The 17,650-nt window shown below is 39.4% G+C and overlaps 1 protein-coding gene across 1 annotated transcript in view; it reads right to left on the reverse strand.

The window, feature by feature from the left end:
• Positions 1–17,650, reverse strand: part of dnah1 (dynein, axonemal, heavy chain 1) — an 81,894-nt gene that overhangs the window by 62,706 nt on the left and 1,538 nt on the right. Inside the window, 16 exon segments of the mRNA XM_036559949.1 lie at positions 1,671–1,883; positions 2,751–3,004; positions 3,556–3,754; positions 4,977–5,132; positions 5,535–5,676; positions 6,904–6,986; positions 7,775–7,894; positions 8,102–8,327; positions 9,710–9,903; positions 11,276–11,426; positions 11,603–11,901; positions 13,857–14,068; positions 14,974–15,131; positions 16,230–16,500; positions 16,579–16,728; positions 16,960–17,092. Of these exon segments, the coding sequence (XP_036415842.1) occupies positions 1,671–1,883; positions 2,751–3,004; positions 3,556–3,754; positions 4,977–5,132; positions 5,535–5,676; positions 6,904–6,986; positions 7,775–7,894; positions 8,102–8,327; positions 9,710–9,903; positions 11,276–11,426; positions 11,603–11,901; positions 13,857–14,068; positions 14,974–15,131; positions 16,230–16,500; positions 16,579–16,728; positions 16,960–17,092 (2,961 nt within the window).

The raw sequence follows: 17,650 nt of genomic DNA on the forward strand, positions 1-17,650 counted from the left end.
AAGGGATCAATATACAGCTGTAAAGGCCAAGTCTAGCTCTAGTTAATAAGAAAATAAGTTTAAATGAAACCTGGCCTTTACAAAGGGTTTGTGTGATGACGCTCTGGGGCATCTGGTTTGTTTTGCCCTGAGTGTGTTGCTGGTGAAATTAGGAGGCGGAGCATGGACCTGATTGGTTACTCAGACATTTTTGGTCCCATTTAAAGATGTTTGGTCCCATTTAAAGGCTTTCTGATGTGGACAAATTGAGCCTGTTATCTTTTCTTTGCTTTTCTCCATTCTGCAGCAGACATTTCAGGCCATCAGCCCATTTCAGGGGGCTAATGTTGTAAGCAATCCAGCAAGTTGGCTTTGCAGGAGTGGGCTTTAATCACTAGTGGTTAACTCACTTCAGTAGTGCCATGTTTGTGGTTTCGCTGTTGTCGGAAGAAACCTTATATGTCCATTTTTGATGTTTTCCAGTTTTTTACATCATTTGAAAAATCTGTTGCCCTTTAGATTGTGTGTAAATTTCATGATGAATGGACTAAAAGAAACGGCCCAAAATGACTTGGGAAAAATTCTGGTTCCATTGACTTACATTAAAATTAAAGTAGGTTTTTTCCTTCTCCTGTAAAGTTACCATTTTGGAGATACAAGGTTTTCTTCCGACAACAGCAGTTTGCAAACCGTTTTAAAATAACTGAAAAATAAAACAGGTTCAAGCCTGACATTGTAGCAAAAGAAGAACCCTTTTTGGTGCTATACCAACCTTTTCAAAAAAGTTCGATATAGAACCATCTACAGCACATCATCAATCTGAAGAACCATTTCATGATGCAATGTACCCTTGAATCACGCAAAGTGTTCTTTGAGTGTTCATGTTTCGATATAGAACCATTTCCTTACTAAAGAACCCCTGAAGGACCATCATTTTTAAGTGTGTGGGACAATAAAGAAGTGCACTGTGGTTTTCTGACACTGTCTAGTAGAAGGCAAACGTTTGGGCATCTGTGGTCAAATTATGTTTTGCTGACTTTAAAAAAAACGTACACATCCTCTACTGAGAATACAGTTTAATGCACAATATAATGCACAATTACTGCTTGTGCGAATTTAACACACTGAGTTTGTGTTTTATTTTTTCCCATGTTAAACATGTCAAATAAATAGATATTGTGCACTAAAATGTATAGAAAAATGCCACATTTGCTTGTTTTCTCTGCAGAGGGTGTGTTAACTTATTTTCACTTTGAAAATCAACAAAACGTAAATTGACCAGGCGTGTTCAAACTTTTGCACATGACAGTGTATGAAATTGGACACGTCATATTTTGTCTGTCCTTTTGACTGTGTTTATAGATAACGGTATGTCATATAGTGCCAGAAACCACATAAGCAAGTCTATTACAGACTACTTAACAACTTGAGGCAAGTATGTGATGCTTCAGCCTTGTAGTCAGCACAATGCTAATTACTCCAGTGGGATCAACTGTGGGGTATAATTGGTGGGGTATAAGCTTCCATTCCTTGTTAGCCTCGTAGCTCCAGTGCAAAACTAAAGTATCAAACCTGTCTTGGCTAATTAACTTTGGGGAAAATTGTGTCTATTTCTGGAAAAAGCCTGTGCCATAATCAGGCTAAAAGGCCTCCACCTTCAGGTAAGTTTCTTGACCGTATCTTGGTCATACCTGTGTCATCCTCAGCTTGCTCTCCCAGGAACTGATCCTTTCCTCAAATGGCTTCTTGTATGGAGAGAAGGACATGCTTTGAGTCATCACAATGTGGTCATCCAGCAACTGGGAGGCCTCGTCAGGACTCTTCAGGATGTAGGTGCCCGTCTCCTTATATGGCAAAACCTCAAACATCACTGAGGACCACTCCTGTTGCATCTTGTCCAGAGCCTGATCACACATATGCAGACAAAAGCGTTTAATTTCTACTGTCCTCAACATTCTGGATTTCATTATTTTATAATATTTATATTACACACAATAATTGTCAATTCCTGATGTGTGTAGGTCATACACTAAAGGTTTCAGAGTTTTCAATAATATAAAACCAATTCAGTTGCAGACAAATGTACAAAATTCTGTTTAGATGTTTCAAATAATTAGTAGGAAGTAAGAAAAAAAAAATTATATCAAGTGAAGAGTAAGTCAAGAGCAAGTTTAAACACTGAACCTGAACAAATTACATATTTTCTTCATTTTCTAAGTGAAAAGTTAGCTTAAGTTAACTTAAATATTGCATTTTCTGCACAATTTCTATTTACTTCCTGAGTTTAAAACACTGAATCTAAAATGTGCCATAACCTTTGCACTGGCCACATTTTATGCTTATTTTTCCCCCTAATATGTTAAATTCAGCAAATAAACAGCAATTGTGCATTAAAATGTGCAGAAGTGTGGTTTCCGTAGATGATGTGTTAACTTATTTTTAATTAAAAAAACAACCAAATATAATTTCACCAGGAGCGCCCGAACTTATGCATACTGTATGTCTAAACAATAGTCTATAGTCTATACAAGAAAGTTATTCTAAGAGTTTATAATAAGCCTGCCTCAGCTGAGCAAAGTGGTCTGGGTGGGCTATAAGGCTTCAACAGATCAGAAAGACTTGCTGGAGCTCAGGGCTCCTGCTTTCTGAACTAGTTGGATCCAATTTAGAGAGAAAGCAGGGCAACCAGCCAGTAACACATTACAGTGGTCTAAACCTTTCCACTGTCCACTACGTAAATCACACCCAAACCTGCCCATTATGTGCCGCACCTGCTCAATGGCGTACTCTTTGCTGGCCACCTCCGCGACATGGGCGATCTCATCCACATGCTGCTGCAGGCCGAGCTCCAGGCAGCGGGAGAATGTGAGGTTGGCCTTGGGCTTCACGTTCATGTGGATGCGCTCGGACAGCAGTGCCCAGTGACGGCTGCGCATGCCCGGGTTCCGCAGGCCCTGGATCAGCGGGATGTTCGGACGGAAGTCCTCGATGACACCACGGATGTAGGCTGCCACATCCTGACAGGCTGGGAGAGAAGAGTGGAGCAGGGATATTATAGTGAACTAAAACTATTACTAAAACAAAAACTAGCAGTGAAAAAATTTGCTCGTTACCTATGATAAAATAAATGACAGTTTTCAAAAACACAAAAACTCTAACTAAAATTAAACAGAATTACCGAGAAGAAAAACTTTTAGGTGTCATTTTTTTCAAGTGCATGAATGAGAGTTTAGAAGTGGATCCCGTCTGTGTTTGGGAATCTTTAAGGAAAGCTGGAGTCGAACCAAGCTCAGTCTACTGTTGGTTTGATTTCATTCTACACTTACACTTACTAAACTAAAACTATTTTTTTTTTCAGAAAATAAAAACACAAATAAAACTATTAATGCACTCTTTTAACCGAAACTAAACTAAAATCAAAATGAAAAACTAAATTAAAATAAAACTAATTAAAATTTAAAATCTATGATAACCCTTGAGTGGAGAGGAGGACAGATGTAAGACGAGATGACCAGTCTGAAGACAAGATGACCTGGTTTCTGGCTAATGTTTGCCTTATGTTGATGTTTTACTCACCTGGTATGTCTTTGAACAGTTTGACACACTTGTGCATGGTCTTATAGGCATCGTTGACATTACGTTCCAGCTGTTCTGGGTCAATAGTGGACAATGGGTCGTTCATCCAGCTCTCGTGCCACCGTAGCCAATCAGAGGTGGTCGTCCATAGGTCCCGGAATGGCTGGAAGTCTCGGCTAAGCTTCTGCACCCGCTCGTACTGGACCAGAGAAATAAAAATAAAAAACAGCACATGCAGGAAGGTATTTCCATAGGTGTCATACAGTATGGTGGTTTTTATTTTGCATTAAACCACCGATGTCTGTTTTTGGTTGAAGTTGTTATTCTAATTATTAAATCTATTCAAATTCAAGTTGGTTGACTCCTGAAAATCAAAGTATCTGAGTATCCTTGTATTGCAGAAGTCTCAAATTATGATCAGCTGAAACAGCACAACGTCCACCACAGGGTTAGCTTACAACCGTATGCAAAAGTCTGAAAACCCCCAGTGAAATGGCATTTTTCTGTCAATTTAGTGCACAATTTCTATGTATTTGCTGAGTTTATTTGGAAAAAAACATAAAATATAAAATGTGCCCTAACTTTTGCACGGGCCACATTTTATGCTTTTTTTCCAACAAAAAAAATCTCCAAATAAACAGTAATCGTGTATTAAACTGTGCAGTTTGTTTTCTGTAGAGGACATGTTCATTTTTTTTCTTTATAGAAAATCAACATATTATTTGACAGAGGTGCCCAAACCTTTGCATGCAACTGTATTACAAAGCAACCTTAATCCATGTCAATAGATTTTTGAGTGTTACATAGATAAGCAATATTCAAAGGAATATGTTTTTGTCTTTTCAAGTTTTGGCATTTTTACCATAATTCTCATTATTGCAATGTGTTCATATTTCTCATTACTGATTTTATTTTTTTTTACTTTTCACTTTTTATAAAATATAAATGTTCTAATAATTAGCTTTAAAACACTTAGTTAGACAACAACATACAGAATATGTTGGGGAAAATAAAGTTGGGGAAAAAACATTTTTAATTGGAATTGATAATTAATTGGAAAAATGTTACTAAAAATCTATGTAAAATCAATGAAATCATTCAGGTTTATTTTTTTGTTATTTAACCAGGTATCACTGCTTGTATAACCAAAAAAACATTACAAATTTAATGTCAATTAAATGTTAGGTCTTAGGTCTTAGGTATTTGTCATGTGCGTGAGAATCACCCATAGTGGAAACCGCGGTTCATTAATACTAGCCAATATTATTGGCCAACCAATACATCAGTCGGGATTTTAATAAACACATAAAGTTTAGACTACTGATGAAAGTTTTCCCTGAGACAGGAGAGAGAACAGTAATAAAATGTAACGTGCAATGCACTACACTGTTTTGGTCGTGGGATGTGCTTTAGACACGTACGTTGGTGACAGGGATGCCAAAGAGGCGTTCACGGTTGTTGTAAACCTGCGCCATCGTCTGAGATTCCTTCAGCTGCTTTCCAACACGACGCACTTCGTTCGCCACCTCATGTGCTCGACTGAAATCTGTATAGGCAGCAAAGCCTGCGACCACCATCTGAAACACACAAACACACAAAGAGGCCCTTTAGCAAAAAATGTGGTGCAGTACCTCAAATCACCACTAGGTGGAGAGGAGGCTGCTGGGCTGAAGATAAGTATCCTAATGCAGGGGTGGGCAATACATGGGAATGTTATAATTATCGTGATTAAATCTGTCATGTTCCATTTTTCTGAGTATATAATAGGTATGATTATTCAGATGAGCTGCCTTTGTGTAGCAACACAACAAAACAGAGTTGCCAATTCTCTCTTTTTAGTCAAATCGGACTCATTTTAATTTGTGTAAATCACATCTTTACCTTGGATTTCCAAGCTGTCCAAAATGTATCTTACATACTATAACAAACAGTCTCACATGACTGCAGATGACCACAGGTGACCTGAGAGAGGCTCTGACCTGTAGGGATTCCAAGCGCTCCTGGAAGTTGTTCTGGTCGACCAGCTGGATCTTGTGGAAGCGTTCCTCATCCTCTACATGCTGAATCTGCACGTTTTCCATCTGAGTGAGGATCTTATGGGGCCAGGCCATCGCTGTCCACCTCCACACAAGACAAACATATTATTATTTAATATCCACATGCTGATCTAGAACAAGACTTCTCTTGTTTTCTGTATTAAGGGCTGCACTAACATTTGCAGTGTCCATCATGCTTTTTTTAATTATTTTATTTGTCTTCAGTTTTTTGTTGTTGTCTTTTTAAAAAAAGATCTATGCTATGACCAATTGGGGCTTTTAAAAACCTGCTACACAAACAGTAGGAGCTATGATGGCAAAAAAGCTATTCTATATATATGAGAAACTTTAAAATTTAAAAAGATTTCTCAGAAAATCTTAAGCAGTACACCTTTACATGTTTGCTTGAGCAGTTCTAACTGTGAATCTGATTTCAAATCAGCATTGTGAGTTTCAGCACAGCTAGATCATCCACCATTCCCCTACACTGCCAGGCTTTACATACCTTAATCAGGCTCTCAGATAAGGTGTGCTACAGTGAGACAACATGCTATTGTGCAGTAGGGCCTGTCCGATACATCAGCGAACTGATAATATCGGCTGATATTGATGGCCAGCGTTTTTATTGGCATCGACAAAAATATTGGCAATAATTAGCACTTTTTTAGGTCTCAACCCTGCTGCGATTCGCACATCGTCACCTCCTGGTGACAGAACACTTAGAAACCTTAGATAGTTGTGCCACTGCAGTACCTAACACAAGTAACTCATCATTCAAATATCCACCCACGATACTATATAGTTTTCCACATACACCAGATGTAGTTGATCAGCTGAGACATGTTTGGTGTCACTTCTGTAGTTTAGCACTGGGGCTAGGAAGTTGCTATCAAACTCTAGTGATCAATAGTCACTCAAATCTTTGCTGTACATATAAAATTTGGTATATTTACTTAAGTTTTTGTTGTTTATTACAGTTTAAGCCTTCAGGTTTTTATTCTTGATTTGACCAAATGTGACTTCAAAAATCTGTTGGTGCTGTCTCTTCAAGTTTAATGTTTGACAATTGATAACTGACAATTGATAAATAATCTATCAGGTAATCACTCTTTAACTGCAATATAAAAATAAAATCTGAAGTATAAATAGAAGATTTTGTCGGCTAATATTATCAGTTATCAGAATTTTCAGCCCTGTTAAAATCGGTCTCAGTGTGGGCCGCAACATGTCAGTCAGGTCCTACTGTGCAGGGGTATTCCAGGCCTGGCAGCAGGTAATGTTTTAATAAAGACAAAGATGCTGCTCAACTTACTTTGCATTGAAATCCTCATTGGACAGATTGTAGAAAAACTCATCTATTAGCTCATAGTCAGACATGGCTTTGGCCAAAACTTCCTGCCCAAGTGTTTCAGCAGTGGGAGAAAGAGAGGAGGAAATATATTATGGAAAGGAATCATGCATTAAAAGCCAAAAATACAAAATATTTTTTCACAGTTGTTGCTTACATATTTGGGGTATAACATCAACTAAAGAAAAGAGTAACTTGAAGGGGAACTCCACACGATTTTTCAAAAATTCTACACAATTAAATGACTAAGATGTAAACAAAGTCATTCAGAGGGGTTTGGTGTAAAATGCTCTGTTCCAGAGAAACTTGCCAAGTCAGAATTGTTCACAGTGGTGGAGACAGGAACCAGACGTCTGAAGAGTTTATTACCTTTGAAATCTCCATCACAGCACATTAAATAGTCAGATATATGCTTCCTGGTGTCTGACACATTGTTTTATGATTGTACTGTGATAAAATTTGTCTTAAAATGTTTTAATTTTAATCCATTTATTTTAATCCATTCATGGCAAAGGGGTACATGCAGGGTGTTCTAAGGCAAAATAGTCCCCAAAGCATGTGTATGTTCACTGGTGGTTTTGGACAGTAAATAAAATGGCTATTTTTGTGTTGTAGACATTGTTACTCCTGGTTTCTATCACCACCACTGTGAAGAATTCAGAGTCTGTAAGTTTCTCTAAAATGAACCATTTCACACCAAACCACTCTGAATGACTCTGTTTACATCTCAAGGACTGAATTATTCAGACATTTTGAAAAATCTGTGGAATTCCCCTTTCAATGCTGCTGGTTTCCTGAAAAGCAAATGTCTGGACTGTGTGGAATGGTATTTTACTTCTTGAGCCTTTAGCTGATCTGGGATCTGCTTCATCCACTCCCTCTGCTCTGTCAGCTCCTCAATGCTGTTGGGCTTCTCGTACAACTTCCTGCTGATGGCTTTGCACTCCTCACATGCCTGAAACACACAGGAGTTCTTTATGTAGGTCCACAGTTTAAAATCTCTAATAAAAGAGCCCACATTCTGATAAATGCATAAGTTGTCCAGTAATGCAAAAAATCAGTAATAGCTAACATCCAATACATTTATCACACAGAAACTGTGACATCTAAGGGTTAAACTGTGCAGTAGTGTGAGTGTAGATACTCTGCTGGAGTGACTTGCCTCCTCCACTTGCTTGCGGAGCTTCAGAGCGAGGCGGTCCAGCACAGCGTTGGCCAGGGCGCGGCGTTTCTTGGACAGGCTCTGTCGCACAGCCTCCACGCTCACCATGAAGGGCCCGATGACGATGGATGAGGGGAGAGACTGATCCAAAATCTCTTTCTCCTTCAGGTGCCTCTCCACCTCCCGCTTCACCTCCACAGGGGTGGTGTTTTCTTCACTGTGATGCCTGGAGAGTCACAAACACAGTACACACTTAGATGGTTCTTCAAGGGTTCTTTAGTAAAGAAAATGGTTCTGTATAGAACCATGAGCACTCTGAAAGGGTTTTTTGCATTGTAAAAAGCATTCTTGTGATTGACAGAGAATGTGTTTTATATGGTTCTATATGGATCCTTTTTGAAAAGGGTTCTGTATAGCACCAAAAAGGGTTCTTTTTGGTGCTATATAGAACCCTTTTTCAAAAAGGTTCTACATAGAACCATCTACAGCACATTCTTGATCAATCCCTTTAGTGATGCAAAAAAACCTTTAATCATGCAAAGGTTTCTCTGAGTGTTCATAGTTCTATATAGAACCATTTTCTTTACTAAAGAACCCTTAAAGAACCATTATTTTTAAGAGTGTAGCACAAGAGAAGCCTAACGAGACATATTCTACATTTTTCTAGTACATATTTTCCCCAAAATCTCACTTTTATGTGAGTTTATGTCCCAAAAAGTCATTTTCACATGATCATTTTTCAGCCTCTCAATCTAGCAGAATTAAACAGACTATTTGTTACTGTGCCTTTAAAAGTGACACGACTTCTGTTCTGATTGGTTCCTCTTTATTGTGCCTCATTCAGAAAGCAAACCAGGCTAAACTGGACAGGACAACCTGTTAACTTCAGATTGAAATCATTAGGGACGTCAGCCGCTCCTTTCCAAGATGTGGATTCTTTGGAAGCAGCAACGTTTAAAGGGCTTGTATCATGGAAAATGCACTTGAGTTTGATGTAGTATGTAAACATTGTTATAGTTTCAGAACATACACGCCCCATGTGATAAGCTCCATACACAAAAATTAACCTGCAAAAACAGCTTGTTTCGAATTCATGTTTTTTGTGATTTTTTTGTGTCGTAAACCAATTCATTTACATTTACATGTATTATCTTTCTTTATATATATCCATTCAGCCTACAGCAATTTAGCCTCAGCCCTTCTTGCTGAAGTTATAAGGAGTGTTTCAGCCCAGTCTGCTTTTTGACTAAGCCAAAATATAGGACAGCCCATCAGAACAGACCTCATTTACATTTATCAGTCTTAAAATCACAGTAATAAAAAAACAGTCTGCTAAGGAATAAAGAGAGGTTGGAAAATTGTCATGTAAAATGATTTATGGCAGATTTGGTACACAAACCCCTTAAACTTTACAAGTGGACCTCAGGGAAAGCAATAAAAGACAAGAAAAAAGTAGAATATGGGCTCTTTAATGGTTTTTGGTTAAAGGGCTCACTAAGGGCCTGCAGAAAGAAGTTAAAAAAGCAAGTAAAATTCAGTTTGCCATGATATGCCCCTTTTAAAATGCAGCTAAAGTTTAAACCAAGAGAGACATTTAGGGAGGTGTACTTCAGAAAGGTGTTGATGTCAGAGTTGTGCAGCTCAAGGTGGCATTCATATTCTCGGGCGTAGGCTTGGAGAGGAATGGTAGCCTGGTACAGGGCGAGACTCACTCTCTCTCTCAGCTCTCTCACTGCCGGCTCATACAGACCCACTGACTCCAACAGAGGAACTCCACTGATGAACAAATTCTTCATCACAAACTGAGAGATACAGAGAGAGACAGAGATATGTTGAGATAGTGGAAGGGGGAGACGGAATCATTCTGAACTGTTCTAATTTGTAATTGATTAATGCTTTTTATACAGACAAATGAACACAGAACACAGAACAGCATAGAACATTTCAACACTGCTGTCAGTAAGTAAAAACCACTCCAATGAGCACCTCTAGTACACAAGTATAGCCATTTTATTCACTAATTCACTAATTTATTCACTAATATCTAAAACCTGCGTAACACTGATGATGGTAAAATGGTGGGAAATCTGAAAATAGTATGGACCCAACGGTGGAATTTGTCATGGCTGGTCCCTAGATAGTACAGTCGCACCAACTAGATTGAACTGAATATTCAGTTTCGAATGCTGACACAAAAATCAGCTGTTTGGCCCAATCCTCAAAATCTATCATCTTATTTATCCCCAAAAATACAGCCAAAACTTGGAATAATTGGCAACATACATTTATGCTAACCAACTGATGCCTTTAGTCTGGTGCTTTACTGGTGCTACTATGTGATTTAATCTTTATCCGGATAGGCCCTTTTTTTCTGTTTTTCTCTTTCCTCTGCTAAGAAAATTAGACTGCGAATTACCTATTGTTTTTTCACCATGGTGTGTTCACTTTCGTCCTGTTTTGCATCACAGATCTTGATTTTCCAGGCAGATGTCGCCTCACTAAGACCATGTGTGAGGGGAAACATCTGGGTTCATGGAAAATACAACCCGCTAGAAACTCAAAAGTATTATCACCGGTCATCAAAAGTAAATCAGGCTGTTCAGCAGGCCTGTTGATTCTTATTTTGTTCTTTATTTTATTTGTTCTTATTTCTCTGGGGACTATTTTGCCTTACGATGCCCTGCATGCACCCCTCTACCAAGAACAGATTTAAAAAAATACATTTTAGGCCAAAACCTTATTACAAACATATCATTAAACAACGTCTCAGACAACAGGCAGTGTATTCATAACCATTTCATGTAATAACTTTCTGTGAGGGAGCTTTTAGAGGCATTAAACGGTTCAGACGTCTGGTTCCTATCACCACCACTATGAACAATTCTGACATGGCAAGTTTCTTTAGAACTGGCATTTCACACCAAACCACTCTGCAAACCACGCAGCAAAAGATGGTACCCTTCTTCCAGTCACGAAATCCAATCATGATTCGTCACTGGAGACGCATTTGAGAAGCATGGAAATGCTGGATGTAAACAGTTTTACGTATCATTGTCCACTTATGGTCAGAGCACTTGAGACAGACACCAATACTGTTTATTAATATTTACATTGATATGTTAATATCAAGAGTTAACACGGCTGTAGTTAATGTGACAGTGATGTCTATTTAACCTTGTCCAGCTGAGGGATGTTATGAGTGCACAGGATCCCTTTGTCCAGAAGGTTAACGATGGACGTCTCAAAGCTCTCCAGCGGGGTGCTATAATGAACTCCAGTCTGATCCAGCACCAAGTCCACCAGGAACAGCGGGTTCTTCTTTGGTCTGTAAACCGGTCATTATGTAAACACACATATAACGTAAAGATTTTAGTGTTTACACAGCTCTAAAAAGAAAAGATTGGTGTCACATTCAGGCAAAAAATCTGATTTGTGACCATTTATGTAGTGTGAACACAGCTTAAGAAGCAGTTTTCTGCTCTTCTCTGGAGTTTGACTGACTTGTATGGACTGTTGATGAGGTCGGAGCCCCAGGTGAGGTCAGAGGGGCAGTGCAGCACGTTGTGGCAGGCGTCCAGCAGCAGCTGAGCCAGGCTGGCCAGTGAGTCCTGCACAAGGAAACGTAGGGAGTCTTGTAGGCTGTAGCGTATCGACGCCATCAGGCGGCACATCTTGGACATGCGGTACACCTCCCAGCGAGACTCTTTCAGACAGAACCAGCCGGCCCCCACATCCCGCAGACTGGAGCAGATTCCGTTACACAGAGTGGTTACCCAAGAGTCCTTCAGGAAGAGCTGCACCTGTGGCAGGATGGAGAGAAAGAAGGAGTGGTTAACCACCACCAAAAGAGCAGTTACTGGGAGGCTATAAGCTCTGAGCACAGCATGTGTTTTACATTCACTTGTGTGGGAAGATGCTGTTATATACACAAACCGAACACTTTATTAGGAATGGCATACTAATACTGGGCAGGGCCTCCCTTTGCTCTCTAAACAGCCTCAATTCTTCAGGGCATGGATTACACAAGATGTTGGAAACATTCCTTTGAGGTTCTGGCCCATGTTTAAATGACTGCATCATGAAATTCCAGATTTTTCAGGTGCACTTTCATGCTGCGAATCTCCCGCTCTGCCACATCCCAGGGGTGTTCTATTGGACTCAAATATGCCAAGTGCGAAGGCCACTTAAGAATACTGACCTAAACTGATGATTGATTGGTATTAATGGGCCCACAGTGTGCCAGGAAAACATTCCCCACACTATTACACCACCTCCACCAGCCTGGACTGCTGACACAAGGCAGGTTGGATCCATGGATTCATGTTGTTGGTGCCAAATTCTGACACTACCATCTGTGTGCCTCAGCAGAAATCCAGATTCATCAGACCAGGCTACATTTTTCCAGTCTTCAGCTGTCCAGCTTTGGTGTCCACTGCAGCCTTAGCTTTCTGTTCTTGACTGACAGAAGAGGAACTCGATGTGATCTTCTGCTGTTGTAGCCCATCCACCTCAAAGTTTGGCATGTTGTGCATTCCGAGATGCTTTTCTGCTCACCACAATTGTACAGAGTAGTTATCTGTGTTACTGCTGCCTTTCCACCAGAATGAACCAGTCTTATCATTCTCTGTTGAACCTCTCTCATCAACAACTAGTTTCAGCGCTCAGAACACTGGATGTTTTTCTTTATTGCACCATTCTATGTAAACTCTAGACACTGTTGTGCATGAAAATTTCAGGAGATCAGTAGTTACAGAAATACTCAAGACAGCCCAAATGGCACCAACAATCATGCCAAGGTCAAAATCACTGACATCACATACTTCCCCCAGTCTGATTGATGTGAACATTATCTGAAGCTGCTGGACTTTATCTGCGTGATTTTATGCACTACACTGCTGCCACATAATTGGCTGATTAGATAATTGCATGAATGAATAGGTGTTCAGTTGTTCCTAATAAAGTGCATAGTGAGTATATGTGTGTGTTTCAGAAATAGCTTTGCAAAAAATGACCCCAAATGTAGTCCATCAGCCAAGCTATACTTTTGCACTGGAACTTTGAGGCTCACAGGTAGTGTAAGTAATTAAATTAGCATTGTGCAAAATGCATGCCTAAATCATCACCAAAGTGCCTTAAACTGCATTAAGTAAATAGAAACTAAGTTTTAGATGTAAAGCCTATTTAAAGGCAAAAGCCACAATGTGCCTCACACTGTAATACAGAAAGAAAAATAAAATAATTAAAATAAAAAACATGGATGTAAAATAAAACATCAGCATAAAAACTAAAAGAAATATTATAGAAATATAACACCGTAAGGGAAGCATATAAAGGGAGAATAATATTGGCCCCAGAACTGACCCCTGAGGCACTCCACAGTTAAGAGCAGCAGCTGAGGGCATCATGTCACCAACAGACACAAATTGGATAAAAAGGAGATAAACCAGCCTGAGCAGTCTTTTAACCAGAGCAGAATGGTCAATTGTGTCACAGGCCTGACCGAACCAGGATCAAAACTGCCCATGTGACAGCAATAATACATCATTTAAGATTCAGGAGTTAAGTAATGTCAAATAGGCTTGCTCGTACTCTTATCTATCCAACTGGACAAACTATGTTACATTGCTAAAAATAATAAAAAAATAACAGTAGCAGTCATCCTAAAGTCTAACTTCTGTCCATGCTGACCATACTCTGTCCATCTGTCCATACTCTGTCCATTTGTATAAGCAATAATATGTTGCCAGCACATTACCTGTGTGTGGGTCTGTGACTGTGCCAGCTCAAACTCCTCCAGGCGTAGAGGTTTGGTGAAGGTGACGTAAAAGAGGCTCATGGAAGCCACTCTGTCGCACTCCGCTCTGACTTTGGACAGAACAGAGATGACTTCCGGCTTGGTGAGCAGGGAGTTAAAGGCAAAAGCAGCACGGTTCTTTTCAAACAGGTAGTCCGGAACAGCCACCGAGCCTGGGGTTACAGAGTGTACACCAGCCATGGGTTCTCAGTGGGAGACACATCTATAAGTACACTACCATTCAAAAGTTTGGAATAACACTTCAAAAGCTTGGAATCAATGACTTCAATAATATGAAGCTATACACCTTCAGAGGTTTAAAATAATTTGTAGAAAAATATAAACAAATTAATACATTTTAGATGTCTCTAGAACAATCAACAGAGCTTTAAATGACTGAGAAAGCTGTATAACATAGAGAATTAAGTTCCAATACAATTAATATCCAGAATGCCTTGTATATCAAAAGTTGTGATCAAATCTCAAGGCAAGTCATTTGACAAAATATTACTGTAAATAGACAATTGCAGTATATTATTCATCATTAATGACTTCTTCTTATTGCAAGTGACCTTAAATTGTTGAATAACAAAATATATTGTTGGTGTTAAGTTTATAATAATAACAATTAAATCTGCATAATACAAGTTATCATTATATATAAAATAATTTAACATATGAATATGACAAGTGATTCCAGACATATGAAAGGTAGTATTCAGCACTGTTGCAGAGTCAGAGAGCACCTCTCATTTATTTAACTTCCAACCAAAATATCCATTAAGGCCATTAAGTTATTAATTTTTCAACATCAGGATAACAAAACAAAAAACATATTTAGCAGATAATTACACTGAGGCCTCAACAACTAAATATAACATCAATGTTTTCAGTATTTAATGTGTCATCCTTTGTCTTCCACTCTTTTCAGAAGGATATTTTTCCACATCTCCAAAGTTCAGTCTTAGAAGTTGGTTGCATTTTCTGCTTCTCATGATTCAAATAATCTCAACTGCAAATTTAGATTTGTCAGTACTGTATGTTCAAATGCTGTTCCCACACTTACACCCTACCATACCTTTGAGGGGAACTCTCTCTGGTTCTTCCTGGGGCAGAGTGATGTAGGAGAACTCCTCAGGGTTGTCCTGTACGAGCCTGTCAAAGCTGATTCGGTTCATAGTGCGAACGTATTCCAGATGAACCTCCTCCTCCAAACGTTTCACACACTCCTGCAGTCTGGTTTTAAACACAAACACACACACACACACAAACAGGGAAACACATCGAGTAGACATTATGTTTACTGCACAAACTGCACATTTATATATCACTGAGAATTGATAATATCTGTTAACAAGAAGCCGCATCACTGCTTTTTGTGTAATTACACTCGATATGCTAGTGATTTATAGTTTTTCCTTGCATTTTCTACTTTGTATGTATTCAATTTTTCTTTTCCTTTTTTTCCAAAAAGGCCTAATATTAGGTATGAAAATCAGTCAAATTTAAACAAATTTATAATCGGTTGCTGTGTTATTTAATTAAATGTGCCAATGTTTTATTTGCTTGTGTATGTTAAAGCTACACTATGTAAGATTTGAGGATTTGGAGACCTCTCTGGTGAAAATGTGTAATTGCTTGAGAAGAATAACTTGAGGAACAACATTTTGTAACATGGGTTGTGCTTCGGACCCCTTTTCCCGAGTGAATGAATCTGATGATTGTGAGCATGCTGAAAGAGTATTCAGAGAGAACTCAGTCAAAACTTGGTGAAGAACATGTCTTCTGAGGATGTGAGCGAATTATCATGTCTTCATCAGTATAATGTTGATTTTGCATGTGAGACCTAAACATCGAGCCAGAGCTTCTTTTGGAGCCTGTGCACATGAAATTAATATGTAAAGACATACGATGTGGTTCAAATAACTCCCATCAAATCTGGCCCAATGCCTCTGATGTTAAAATATTAAAATGGGAATTGTTGTGACTCTTCCCAGCAATGAGGGGTTATGGAGGAGGGGTGAGAACCCCCTGTTGTGAAAATGATTCACACATCTCCACAAAGACAACCATGCAGAGATAAACCAGACAACTGCAGCTTTCCTTATATCAAAATATCGTGCACAACTGCCACAATAAAAAACAGCTATTAACACAATAAAAACCCTTATAAATGTTGACATGCTTGGTAATGAAAATCAAGCTCCATCAGGCTTCAATATTACTGAAGACATTCATATGGCAAAAACTGAAGGACCTGAAAAACAGCCACAAGCTGCCTTTCATGGCTACTGTGAAAAGGCCATTTATTAGGTCTATCTCCACGTCTCTTACTGTGGAAGTCTGAGGCCTGGCGTGCTGAGGGCAAGGGTATTGATCTGCTGGAGGCTGGTGGGCGGCATGGTGGGTGTCCCACTCCATGATGGCATGCAGTCCACAGAGAGATGGTATAGCAGCAGGGCCTCTGTGGTTCTCCTAAAGTTGCAGGCGAACTGGACCCTCTGAGCAAAGAGGCGTGGGTCCTCAGCCAAAAACATCAGCGTGACCCGCGGAACCCAAAACTGACCAGCTATTAGTGGACCTAGAGGATGAGTAGATGGAGACACTGAGATAGTTGCAAAGATTTTGTACAAATTGTGCATAATGAAATATTCATCTGCGCTCTGCCACTTGCCTTTGTTACTCTGTGCTCCGATCACAAGTTTGCCCTTGCTGTCTCTGATCCGGCCGTGTGGATCTGCCTTTTGCACCAGGTACTGCTTCTTCTCTGGGCAGTAGTCCAGGACCCCCACAGACTGCCACGAATACTCTGGAGTCAAACTCTTCTGCTCCTCTACATCAGAACCATCAAAAAAGGAAGAGAATGAGAAGCACAACTCCTTGAGCTCTCAAGTGATAGCGTAGAAAGAGAATTCTACTTTTATACATGTATACAAACTACATGAAGTTTACAGTAAGAATCATCTTTTAAAAACAGGAGATAGACGCAGCTTTAAGCTGTATGTCAGTATAATGTTACTACAGTTGTTCTTGGTATAGTCTCAGGATTTTAAAAGCTTTATACCAGGTAAGTTGGAGTCACTGCTGGGTAGAAGTGCCTTGGCTGGGATGGGTTTGCGGTCCTTTGACCCTGGCTCAAAGCCCAAAGCCAGCCAGTCCTCTGGTGTCCGGCAGTCAAACTCCTCATTGTCAAATATCTACAAACAACATCACAGTGGAGTAACACATACATGCACAGTGGCTTAGTAAAAACATTATACAGCAGTTCAATTTAATGTTTGATGGCCACAAACAATTAAAATGTGACAGTGTGGCAGGCAACGACTGTGTCCAAGACCACATACTACAGTGCTATACATACTAGACCAGGGGTCAGCAACACACGGCACTGGAGCCGCATGCAGCTGTTTTACTGCCCTGTTGCGGCTCTACAGCACAGAATTAGGTTTCTAGGTAAATAAAATAATCCTTTGCAGTGAAACAAAGTTTTGCTGATCGTTCAACACAGCTTTAACAATAAATGGTCTTAAACGCTGGAGTTATGTACAAGGTGATTCAAAAAGATTCACTCGATTTCAAAATGATTTATTCCACTTGTAAATCATTACAGAACAAGACAGTAAACTGTAAATGGTTTTACTGAGCATAAAGTTTATTATGTAATATTACAAGTGCTCAATATGAACCTCCTCCAGCTGCAGACAACATCAACACCATAGTCAAATTCATCCCATACTGGATTGAGCATGTCGGGT

This window comes from Colossoma macropomum, unplaced genomic scaffold (assembly GCF_904425465.1).
Source record: "Colossoma macropomum unplaced genomic scaffold, Colossoma_macropomum, whole genome shotgun sequence".
In the NCBI taxonomy this organism is placed as follows: Eukaryota; Metazoa; Chordata; class Actinopteri; order Characiformes; family Serrasalmidae; genus Colossoma; species Colossoma macropomum.